The 12,476-nt window shown below is 36.1% G+C and overlaps 1 protein-coding gene across 2 annotated transcripts in view; it reads left to right on the top strand.

Moving 5' to 3' along the window:
• The window catches only part of PPP1R9A (protein phosphatase 1 regulatory subunit 9A), a 389,446-nt gene that overhangs the window by 357,299 nt on the left and 19,671 nt on the right, over nt 1-12,476 (top strand). For both annotated transcript variants that reach the window (XM_025379448.1, XM_025379449.1), the window contains exons 13-14: nt 9,372-9,529; nt 10,026-10,323. In XM_025379448.1, the coding sequence (XP_025235233.1) occupies nt 9,372-9,529; nt 10,026-10,323 (456 nt within the window). The remainder of the gene's footprint in view (nt 1-9,371; nt 9,530-10,025; nt 10,324-12,476) is intronic.

The raw sequence follows: 12,476 nt of genomic DNA, 5'->3' as shown, positions 1-12,476 counted from the left end.
TTTATGGAATAACTAGAAGAAAACACAGGGGTTACAACTAGAAATAGAGAACAGAGAGGGCTTCAAAAGTAATAATTTTATAGTTTAGGCTTGATGGAGGTACAGGGTTGTCTTTTTTTTGTTTTTTCATATGACTTACATTGTTGGCATACATTTGTATGTAAATGTTTTAGAATAGAAACTTTAAAATAATTAAAAGGTAAGAATAAGCAAACCACAAAAGATTTTTTAGGCTAAAAAATACATATTAGTTTAATGTTTAGTAAGAAAATAAAAAAGGATAGCATCAGCCAGACATTTATATCCATAAGGGTGTTCCTAAGGTCATTGGAGTCCTCCTCCAAGACATCATTTTCTTTGTCCTTTTTGCCAATCTCTTGAGCCGTCAAAATTAGCAGCTCTTTTCAGATACCTGTGGATTTGAAGAGAGGCCGAACCCCTACCACCACATCTGATTTATTTCCTGATAGAGTTTGAGAGTGCATTAAGCATTCTCTTTTAGCATTGGAACCTATAATTTTAAAGTAAGGTTAAAGGCGTGATCAAAGCCAGAATTGATTAGATGGAAAGTCGCTAAAAGAAAAGTGAATGCCTGCACTACATTGTCAGGAGACTGCCGTACAAGAGCGTTAGGCACAGAGCAATGAGGTAAGTGTTTCATGCTGTCACACTGTTTAGTTCTAAACTGGAGCCTGGGGAATTCTAGAGTACATTCAGCCTTTTCAAAAAAAAAAAAAAATTATGCATGCCAATACAATATGGTAAACTTTCACAATTTTCATTTTTCTTGAAAACTTACTTTCAATTTTGTTTAATCCCCAATAAATAATTTTGACCATGAAATATTGAACTGCACTAATTAAAGGGTGAACATTCCTGGTAAATCACTCTGGGAAATTTTAATGAACAAGCCAAGTGAATGAGAAATCAATATTTATTGATTATTTTCTGGCATATCATTAAGGCCAAAATCTGTCCTCTTACTTAAAAAGCAAAGCACCTAAATTGCCTGTCTAGTTTTGTGCAAGTTTTGAATCTGCCTACTTGTAAACAATTGAAACTTTTGTTGCCAAATCAATGAGACATTCTAAAGGAGGTATTCAGTGGCAAATTGACAGCTCTGCTTCATTCATATTTCTCACTGCATCTTCATAAATTCATAGAATCCACCAGACCCTTCAATCATACTGAGTTATAAAATAGTACTGGGAGAGATCTAGGCCAGGCACGGTGGCTCACACCGGTCTTCCCAGCACTTTGGGAGGCCAAGGCGGGAGGATCACCTGAGGTCAGAAGTTCAAGACCAGCCTGGCCAACATGGGGAAACCCTGTCTCTACTAAAAATACAAAAATTAGCTGGGCCTGGTGGTGGGCACCTGTAATCCCATCTACTCGAGAGGCTGAGGTGGGAGAATTGCCTGAACCCGGGAGGTGGAGGTTGCAGTGAGTTAAGATGGTGCCCTGACACTCCAGCCTGGGACAGAGCAAGACTCTGATTTAAAAAATATATATATATATATATATATATATATATATATATATATAAAGTTGCTTTAAGAGGAAACACTATGTTACTTTGTCAGAATGAGCTTTAACTTCGTAATTTTCTGTTCATTTTAGGAAAAGTGGGCTACTTTCTTTTGGCTTTTGAATTTTACTTGCTTTTAATAGAACAAGATACATTATGATCTTTTATAAGTAAAGATCATTTTAACCCAAATGTGAGTAATTTGTTTTCAAGGAAACTTCAGAAGTTCAGAAGACTGCTGTATTCCAAATTATTTCTTATATTGATATATGGTCTGATTCACCATGATATATACATGATATATGGTCTGGTTCACCTGGCTTACCATGAAATTCTAATTCTAGATTAAATAATAACTGTATAGTTATGCTAAGATAAAATTGACTAGACTGGGATATCAGGGTAGAGGGATCTAAAAGTATGAAGGAGAAGATGCTACCCAGTGTGGTTTGTATATGACGTGTTGCCCTGGGCTCCTACATAGTTTTCAAGGTGGGGCACAGTGTTCACGGAAGATATCTAACAGCCAAGAGGGAAACATGACCAGTCACAGAGGTTGAAGCATCTGTAAAGTTAAAACTGAACAGATGAACAGTTATTTAGTACCAGAAAATTCTGCTCTGTGTATGGTTCTGAAAATTGTGCCAACCATATTATTTCAGTAATTAGAGTATCAAGGTCCATCAGGTTATGACTGAGTTCCTTTAAGTAGACATGAAATACTTCTGTTTGAATACTATGGAGTAATGACGTCTAAGACCTATAGGGAATAAATCCACTTACAAGGAAACTAAAGAAACATTACAACATAGTTATACCAAGAAAGACTGTTGCTTGTGAGTTTTTGATGACACTGAGGGTTTTTTTTGAACATTGAAAAAGTCATTCAGATATTAATTTTTGGTTTTAAGTTAATGTTTGATTTACTCAAGTTACATTATCAAAAACCTAATTCTTTAAACTTTTTAATTTGTTGAAAATCACTGTTAAGGGATTTTTAATATTTAGTTGATTTACAAACTTTATTACAAACTATTTCCAAGCTTAACTAATGAAACACCTATAAAAATTTAACGACACATTTACAAATTTGTTATATTCCATTTTCTATATAAGTACTCTTACTAGGAGACTGACAGTCTTTGCAAGTACTTAAAAAATTCTTACACATCTATTATATTACACTTCCAAGGATTGTGAACCTTAAGTTTTCTTACATTTTCTAATGCTTTACATAACAAAATCTTTCCGTGATGAACGATGCTTTCCTTTTTAGGGAAATAACTATCATCTCAGGTAACTGAGTTTACTTTCTTTAAGAGGCGTACAATCTGAATTCTTCCTGTACTAATCAAGGATGCTATTGTATCACAATATGTAATGGGAGGGTGACTACTTAGCATGCTTGGGGTTACCTAATATCCACAGATTTTGATTGAGAAACTGATTAGATTCTTGTAGGCAACCCTGAGTGAAAACACAGAATCTCATTTATTGTTGCCATGTCAAAGACACTACAACGTCAGTGTCAAGAAAAGGACATTCACATATCCTACCTCCCATGACCCAACTTATCCACATGATGTCATAGTTCTACTCATAGATGCCTGGAGTCCCCAACCAGTTGGTCATTTGATTAGATTTTTCTATTTCTCTGGCTTTTAGGTTATGCAGATCTCTTTTCTATCAGAATCTAAAGACATCTGACACTGAAAGAACCCTGAGATACGTAAATGCCTTTCCCTGTGGTCTAAATCTAAATTCCACATTCTTTCATAGTCTAGAATCAAGCAACTCTTACAAGTGTTTCAGATGATATTTGATAGCAGTTAGGACATTTCCTATAGTTTTTTCTGACTAGTAGTCACTGCCTTTCCATGTAGCTTAGTGGTATTACTGAAGAGTTGTTTCTGAGATATGGATAACAGAATTTAAGCCTCTCCGCCCACTGAGAACAGTAGTGTAGGCTGATCATAAACTGAAGAAGAGTATATTAGATATCAGATTGCACCAGAGAAGTACTACACTAACAAATAACCAACTTACGTTTCAAAGGCTATACAGATAGTTTTGAGATTGCATGTATTGACCAAAAAACTAAAAAAGGAATTTCTTAATATTCTTTCAACGATTAGCAAATTAAATGTATAGCTCATACAACAGTAAGTTCAGACCTAGTTAGAAGATTAGAAAATAGCAATAATCTTCTGCTTGTTCTGAAACTGTTGAAAGACACACTTCCTCCATAACTGTGTCTAATTCAGTACATCTTCCCCATGCAATACTAAAATGAAGTAATAACTAAAAGCTAAGCCATAGACCTTAGGCCAAAATCATCTGGCAGTTAGTAAGGTAGCAAGTCAGGCAGACAATCACCACAGATGTAATGAAACAGCAGCCTTCTCTCATGGGGAAGAATGATAGTCATGCAGATTTTGACAGTTCTCTGGGCTCATATCAACATGTGGAGATACTGAGTCCTAGGACACCAGGTCTAATTAGATTAGAATAGAATTAAGATGCCTTTAAGAGAAAATATACTAAATATATGTTTTTCTCTATTTTTATTAATTTTAACAAGTAATACATAAATGTAAACAATTACATAATACAAAATATAATACCAAATTTTTAACATTATGAATAAGATTAAAGTGTCCTTTGACCAACATCCCCTAATCTAATACCTTCTTTGTAAGTAACCACTATATCAGTAGGAAGTATATCTTTCCAGTTTTTCGGGGGTTTTTTTGTTTGTTTGTTTGTTTGTTTGTTTGTTTTTTTGAGACGGAGTCTTGCTCTGTCGCCCAGGCTGGAGTGCAGTGGCCTGATCTCATCTCACTGCAACCTCTGCCTCCTGAGTTCAAGCGATTCTCCCGTCTCAGCCTCCTGAGTAGCTGGGATTATAGGCGCGTGCCATCATACCCAGCTAATTTTTGTATTTTTAGTAGAGACAGGGTTTCACCACGTTGTTGAACTCCTGACCTCGTGATCTGCCCACCTCAGCTTCCCGAAGTGCTGGGATTACAGGCATGAGCCACCGCACCCGGCCTCTTTCCAGTTTTTCTATGCAACTATATGCATATGTTTACCACTAGAAAATGTATTTTGTGTTAATGTTTTCTAAATATTTTAAATGAGTGTACATGTTGTTCTGCAACTTGCTTTACCCACTTAACATCTTGCTAATCTCTTTATAAAGATATTTATTGAGCACTCTTCTAAGCACTTTTATATCTGTTAATGCATATATAATCCTCATAGCAATACAGTTATTATGTTTTGTTATCATGACTGTTTTGCAATTGAGGATCATGAGGGACAGAGGTTAGACAAATTGCCCAATTTAATGGGACAGCCGCTTGTTCTGAATTCTATTCAAGGAAAAACTCCAAGTCTACTCTCATGGTAACTGTTTCACATTGCCTCTCTGAGATACATAAACTTACCTCCTGAAGGCAATTATCTATTAATCCAAACCCCAGCATGCCCGCCTTTTATGAACTTGCAGTGGCTACAAATGATATGCAGATACTATTCAAGTTTTAAAATGCCACCGAGTGCCTCATGATGCTCAGCACCTCTGCTGGTAATAGCACAGGCGAGGCAGTGTGACGGCATGAGGTATGGTTGTTTCTGAGTGGGTTAGAGCACGTAACTCTGCGAAGCAGACCCCATTGTTATGCTGCTCCATTCCCCTAGTTCTCTTGCTGCCTGTATCTGATCTGTGGGCAGCATTCCATTTACGTCAAAAATAACGTCAATCTAGTGAAAAAAACTGTTATGACTCACAGCATTACTGTAGGGAACTGGTCTCTGTGTAATATGATGTATAACGTCCTAATTTCATAGAGCATTTTTCATAACAGCTGCTAAAATCATCAAATCCATTAAATTCTTTTAAAGGATCTAATTTGGAGCAGTATTGAAAATAGTCTTAAAATGCATGTATAGAGGTGGAGTCTCTCTCACTCAAAACTCCTCTGTCATTATTCACTTCATATCTTCTGTGTATTTATCTTTCTGTATTTATTGATTCACCTGAGTCTTCTCCCGTTTTGTATTTCTAGCTGCATTGAGTCAGAGGTAGGCTATTTCAGAGACTGGAGGGTCTGAAAAAAATAGAAGATAAGAAAGCAGAGGAGGATGGGGAAATTTTCCGCAGACCCTTATGGACAGCAGAACAAGGCACACTGGAGAAAAGTGGAAAAGAAAGGACTGAGGTCTTAGGCTTATAAAAGCAGTGTGATATTATAGACTAAAATATCTGCAGAGAATGAATGACAATGAGAGAACATGGCCACCTAAGCCTTTACATCTAGCAGCACATAACTTAGAAACACTGAGCCAGTTGGATTCCCCTGCCACACTGCCATCCACAAAACTGACATCTATTTTTCTTTGTAAGAATTTTATTATTGGATATATGTAAAGCCAAAAAAAATCCCTCAGTGTTGGCCCTCTGATGCTACATGCTTCTGCAAGTTTGCAAAGTTGGCCCTTGACGTGTACTTTTGTTGGGAACCTAAAGTAAGACCAAAAAGAGGATTGAAAGAAGGCAGAAGAATGTGAAGTTTACTTCCAGACTTGAGATTGACCTTCCAGAAGGAGAATAGGCTTCTGAAGTCTGAGCTCTATTCAGTCTCTGTCACAGATTAACTGTGTGGTGCAAGTTAATACACAAATTGACCTTCTTTGAGCCTCAGTTTTCTTATATGAGAAATAAGCTGGGACCAGAATCCCAAGGTTGTTTTGAGTTGCAATATTAGGATTTTTGTATTACATGATGGAAAAAGATAGCATATGATGGTCAGTCACCCTTCTAGTTACCCAGCAGCATAAATCTTGTACGCATTTTCCTCCTGTGTACACACATGTCCTCTAATATTATTAAGGGGGACATATTACATGCAGTGTTTTTGGTAGGTGCTTCTTGTGGACAGCATTCCTTCCCGCTTCCTTCTGGTGTAAATGCTATTAAGGCGAAAGTTTCCAACTCCATCTTATGTTTCTGGCTCTTTTAAAACATTAATTTTAGGATGGAATATAAATTACTGATTTGTAATCCATGAATCACTTCAATAAAGTAGCTCTCTGATATTTGCTTTCAGACCTTTAAAAATTGTTAACTGCATACAATGTGTTGTTGGCCACTTGGATATAAGGCACAACTTTTTAGATTCCAGCTAACGGCATGTTTAATAGGTATAATTTTATGTGTGTGTTCAAGCAGTTTGCACCTACTCAGCTAATGTTAAAGCAGATACACCAGATTGCCATTTTGGGGTTGTCTGATGGAAGCACCAGGCAAATTACTGAATAGTAAGAGAGCCAGGAGTCCTAGAGTAAATTTTCTGCACTATTAAAACCTGCTAATAAGTAGTTCTGATTTTTCTCTCACTTATATTTGTTCAACTCCCATTGATGGAGTACCTATTGATTGGGTCCCATACCAGGTCCTCAGGGCCAGCATTCTACCACTGCAAAAGGAACCATGTTTACAAAAGTAGAGTGAGATTCTTCCTTGGGTCTTTTTGTCACTGAATAGCCAAAGCTGTTACTAAACCAATGAGACCAAAATAAAAAATCATCCAGAAAGTAATTTATTCTGTACTTTTCAACATGTCATCCTTTTTATTTTTCATGTTGTCTAACATATATGGAAGATTAATTATAATATTTTAGATGTAGCCTATTGGAGAAACTACTTTCCTAGACTAGTCATGTCATACATGATTTTATAGCCCAAAACACCAAACTCTAATGGCATTAAAATCTTGCGATGGGACCTTTATCAACACTAGCTAAATCATAGTGGATAGCCTAGTAGCCTGGAAATCAAGACACTAGAGTAAGCATGGTAGCGCATTAATTAGTTGTGTAAATGAGGGCATGCTACTCAAGTTCTGTGAGCTTCAGGAGAGAAAAAGAATACTTGATTGGTATCTCATGAGGTGGTTGTAAGGAACAAATGAGATAGAGTATATGGTATGATTTGTATTATAGAGCATACAATCCAAATATGAGCTAGATAAGGCATAAAAAGTGCATGTACTACATACAGTGTTTCTAATTATATTATAGCTTTAATCTATGTGGTGTTCCACATTTTATATGTAAACAAGAGCTTATGAGGTTGACTCTCTCCCAATTATCACAACTAATGAACTCTTAATGGGCAGCTACAAATACAGATTTTATCGTAAGGAGGAAATTAAAGTGATCAAGGAATTATTTTTTCTCCCCTGACATGTAAAAATTAAAGAGACTGCTAATTAGAAAATATTTAGTTGTTCTTTATAAGTACCTGAATGGTCTGAATTTTCGAGTATTCATTCTTCATTCAGGTATAGGAAATGAAAAGTCAAAACCTCTAAATATTGTCATTCAATAGATGTATCTCCTGGGCAAAATGTAGTTAATTTTGTTCATTAAAGCCATATCCTAAGTGCTAAGTTTCATAGACAAGAGGCACAAACTGAGGTACTTCCTTGCTTTGGTTTTGTAATATAGTATATGTAGAGCACGTCTAGAATAATGGTGTAAAAAGGAATTGCCTGAGCTAATAATAGCATAAGAAATTGTTTATTCTGTTAATACAGGTACATAATTTTCTGCAACTCAGTTATTTGCACTCAATTATTAATTCCTTGAACATGACTTTAGGTAATTACTGCAAAATGGGATTAATGATCAAACTCCTTTATTTCTAAGGAGTGATTTAATATGCAAATGAAAGGAGTAGCAGCATTTCAAATAAATTCCACTAGAGAGTACTTTTCCATCACCGATATCCTGGTATATTCATGGGTACCTTTCCTTTAGAATGTTAACTTTGGGGTCCTAACTTAAAATCTGGCTAGCAAAATTAAAGATGGTAAGAACCAGGCTAAAGAGGACTAATTGGATTCTCTCTGTGGCCTTTACTATTAATAGTTCATTTTCTTTGTGTCCCACTTTACTCTCTTTTTTCTTCTCTTTTTCTTTTAGCCTTTTTATTTAAAGACTTAAACATTTACCCTTCGAAAATCAGTGTCATTTCTGGTGGGGAGAGAAGGTATTCAGAGAGATGAGTCAGAGGCACATACAAATAACTTGTAATACAAAGTTAGATGTTAATGAAAGAAAAGGAAATGTTTATCTTACTCCATCCACAATACTAGTAGACTAAGTACTCACAGTTTTTTAACTGTTTCTTCATTTGTGTAGCCAGACTTTGTTTTATTTCCCCAGCTACCGTAAATTTGCTGATGAGGTAAATTCCTCACTGGTCTTTCTACAGAGTTCAAAAAGGAACATGGTAGACTTTCAGGAACTGTTTGGGATGGAAAAATATGTATTAAAATGAGAATGATATAGTACCTGAAGACTACTAGTAAATTTTGCTACAGTAAATTTATGATAGTTACCTTCTGTTGCCTGTAGTTGAACTGGAAACCTGACTTTTGTAGGTTTTTTTGTCCTTGGTTTCTAAGATCTCTCAACTTTTGATATACCTTCCTCTTACATCTTTGGTCATCTAACTCCCCAACATGCATACACATAAATAATAAATACAAATTAGTGATTTTTATAATTATGTTGCAGGAAGGTGGTATGCTTTTCGGAGGTTAGATTTTTATGCTGCCTTCATCATCTTTAGTGTTGGTTTCTTCCTTTGACTTTGTATATTCCTCCTAAGTCCCACTGATTTCTTGGTTATTTCTTGGTTGCAGGCTGTCACAGTGGTCACCTGATCCTTACCTGATGTTACTGGTTATCTTGAGATTTTATCAGTGTCTGTGGTCTCTTCATCAGTTCCCTCCAAAGGTTTCTCTCACTGATTATCTTTCAATATTCTTAGACTTGAATGAAGCAGTCCCAGAGACAGAGCGCCTGGATTCAAAAGCACTGAAAACTCGAGCCCAGCTCTCTGTGAAGAACAGACGCCAGAGGCCCTCTAGGACAAGACTGTATGATAGTGTTAGTTCCACAGATGGGGAGGACAGTCTAGAGAGAAAGGTGAGCACCCTTGACCGTTTTCTGATTTGTACTGTTGGAGTGTATCATTGTTCCTACAGCTTATTGAAGATTATGATTTTTCTACGACCAGAGTCTATGTCCTAGTTGGAAGCAGCTAGAATAGTTCACATCTTTGTCTCCTGAATTCTTTAAATTGTTGTAATGCAAAATACTTTGCCTATTCATTCAGTGAACTAACCAAGAGCATTATCCATATTGTCATATTTCATGATGGTGCTTTTGATATTCAGCTGTTGGCTTTACTTAATGGGAAATAATGAATGTACAAGTAATTGTTTCTGTAGGTCTTAGGTATATGTATTAGTGACGATGTTAATATGGTGATTGTTATGAACTATGCATTCTCATCTGTAAATCAACAAAAACTGGTTCCATGGGGATTCACTAACAAAAGATTGGTCTTATTTCAAAGTAAGTATTGCATAGAACTGATACTCAGTGGCATAACCTTCCTTATAATCTCTTATACCAACAGCCATCAAACAGTTTCTATAACCACATGCATATTACCAAATTACTTCCACCTAAGGGTTTGAGAACTTCTCCAGAATCAGATTCTGGTGTTCCACCCCTCACCCCAGTGGATAGCAATGTGCCCTTCTCGTCTGACCACATAGCTGAATTTCAAGAAGAACCACCGGACCCAGAAGTGGGGCCTCTCTCCTCTATGTGGGGAGACACTTCACTCTTTTCTACTTCAAAGTCTGATCATGATATGGAAGAATCTCCTTGCCACCACCAAACCAGCAACAAGAAAATATTACAAGAAAAAGGTATTGTTAATTTTTTTTTCTGACTTCATAACACCTCATCTTGTACAGTATAAAAATGACTTTTTCTCATAATCATAAGTTATTTGTCTTCTCATAGCTGATAGTTAATATTACTTTCTTTTTATATTATAGAATAAGAGAAACAACTCCTCCATGTATTTTACTTTAGTTTAATCTTTTCCTACTTGGTTCAATATTTTTATCTCTTCAGCTCTCTATAAGTTTACTACTCAAGGGAGTTCTTCAGGGGAGTGGGGCAGCCCAGAGTTTCAACAAACACTAACATAGTCATAAAGAAAAAAACACTACAGAGTCATATAGAAAAAATATAGAGCGATTTTGTAGAATAGCAGCCCAGAGTTTCAGTAAATACTAACATAGTCATATAGGAAAAAAAAAAAAAGAGGAAGATCAAAGTGACACAGGCATATAATTGATAATAATGTTCTTGGATGAATTGCTAATATACCTTTCCAGTAACCAGTGCAGATCTTCTAGAAGAGGGATAATCAAATGCAGTCTCCACCTACATTTGTAAATGAAGTCTTATGGGAGTACAGTCACACTTTTTTACTTACATACTATCTACTTTCATGCTGCAGTAGCAGAGTTGAGTGTTTGTGACAGAGACTGTGTATCTCACAAACCTAAAATATTTTACTCTCTGGCCCCTAACAGGTAAAGAAAGCTTCCTGATGCCTGGTCTAGAAGTATATTTTCTTATACTCAACATAACTGGATAGACTCTGAAAATGGCTTAATCATTGATTGCCATTTATCTAGAATTTTTAAAAAGTATTTTAATATATCATTACTTTTGGTCTATCAAGTTACCACAAAGATGATTACATTACAGCTATATTTGATTGCAGGCTTGAGGATAAGACTCTGGTTACCCTAACAGGAGTTGGCCTTTTCCTGAATTGTGTCAGTACCACATTTACAAGTCATTTTTTTTTTTTTCATATCTGAAGGACATCAGTGGAAATTGGGATGGAAAAGTTCCATTATAACTGGCTAAATGATAAGCATCTAACTGAATATCGAATTAGAGGAAGTAAAAGATTTTTTTCTAGAGATTTGTAAAACAGGTTATATGCCAGTAGAAGGCATGAAAATATTTTCCTCATTCCTATTCTATAAGCAACCTAATACTAGAGTTTTGGTCCCGAGGCTTACATAGCACTGGGCCTTTGTTCAGTCAAGTTTAAATAGAGTAAATTGAACACTATCAATTTTCTATTCACAATTGCTAGAGATTATTGTTCTAATTTTTTGTGTGGTTAGTAACACATTATTTGACCCAGAAAATGTCTTCAAAAATATTCATTGAATTGATGTCCTAGTAAATAGAAACTGGCTTTTTTAAAGCTTTACAAGATTTATTTCTGATTAAAGGTATTGGGCCTCTGCAAGTGTAAATAGAGTACAATTACGTCAATGCTCAGAAGAGAGAGAGGTTGCATCCAGCTGAGGTTGGTAAACAAAAGGAAGTGCAATTAGAATAACCATCAAAGCACTTAAGAAAAAAAGCATAGGTAAGGAGGAAATACAAGGTAAAGTGATGTCATTAACAGAGTCAGGCACATAAAATGTGATTTAAAGGAACGAGCTATTCCAACCTGGCTGAAGCAGTTTGCTTATGCAGGGTAGAGTGGTTACACACAAAAGTGAGCAGGTAGATTAAGTATATAGCTTTAGAATTTAAATATCTTAGATAACTTACCATATTACTAGGAAACCACAAGAAGGTTGAGCAGAGGAATAAAAAGGAAAAGGCACCACCAGGTATGGAGAAGCTGAGTTAGTAGACCATGTGAGGTGGTGCCCTCCAAAGAGGAGCAGTAGACAATGACAGGAAAGAATGATACAAGGACCCTTGAGACATACATTGACTAGGTAACAGGGAAGAAAGTGAGGCAAAACTATCATGGCTTCACGCTTCAGAACATATGGTCTTGTCATTAACAGAAAATAGGAAATCAGGAACATGATGGAAATAGGATTAACTCATTTTTTTAACAGAAGAGGTCATGAGCACAAGAGAGAGGTCAGGGCTGCCAGGGAGATTTGGGAGTCCCCATTATAAAGGAAGAGATACTAAAGTATCTTATTACAGTGAGATTAAGGAGATGCAGTCCAGTAAAAGACCT

This window comes from Theropithecus gelada, chromosome 3 (assembly GCF_003255815.1).
Source record: "Theropithecus gelada isolate Dixy chromosome 3, Tgel_1.0, whole genome shotgun sequence".
Lineage (NCBI taxonomy): Eukaryota > Metazoa > Chordata > Mammalia > Primates > Cercopithecidae > Theropithecus > Theropithecus gelada.
Note: the sequence above shows the minus strand (reverse complement) of the source record. Positions and strands in the feature narration are given on the sequence as shown.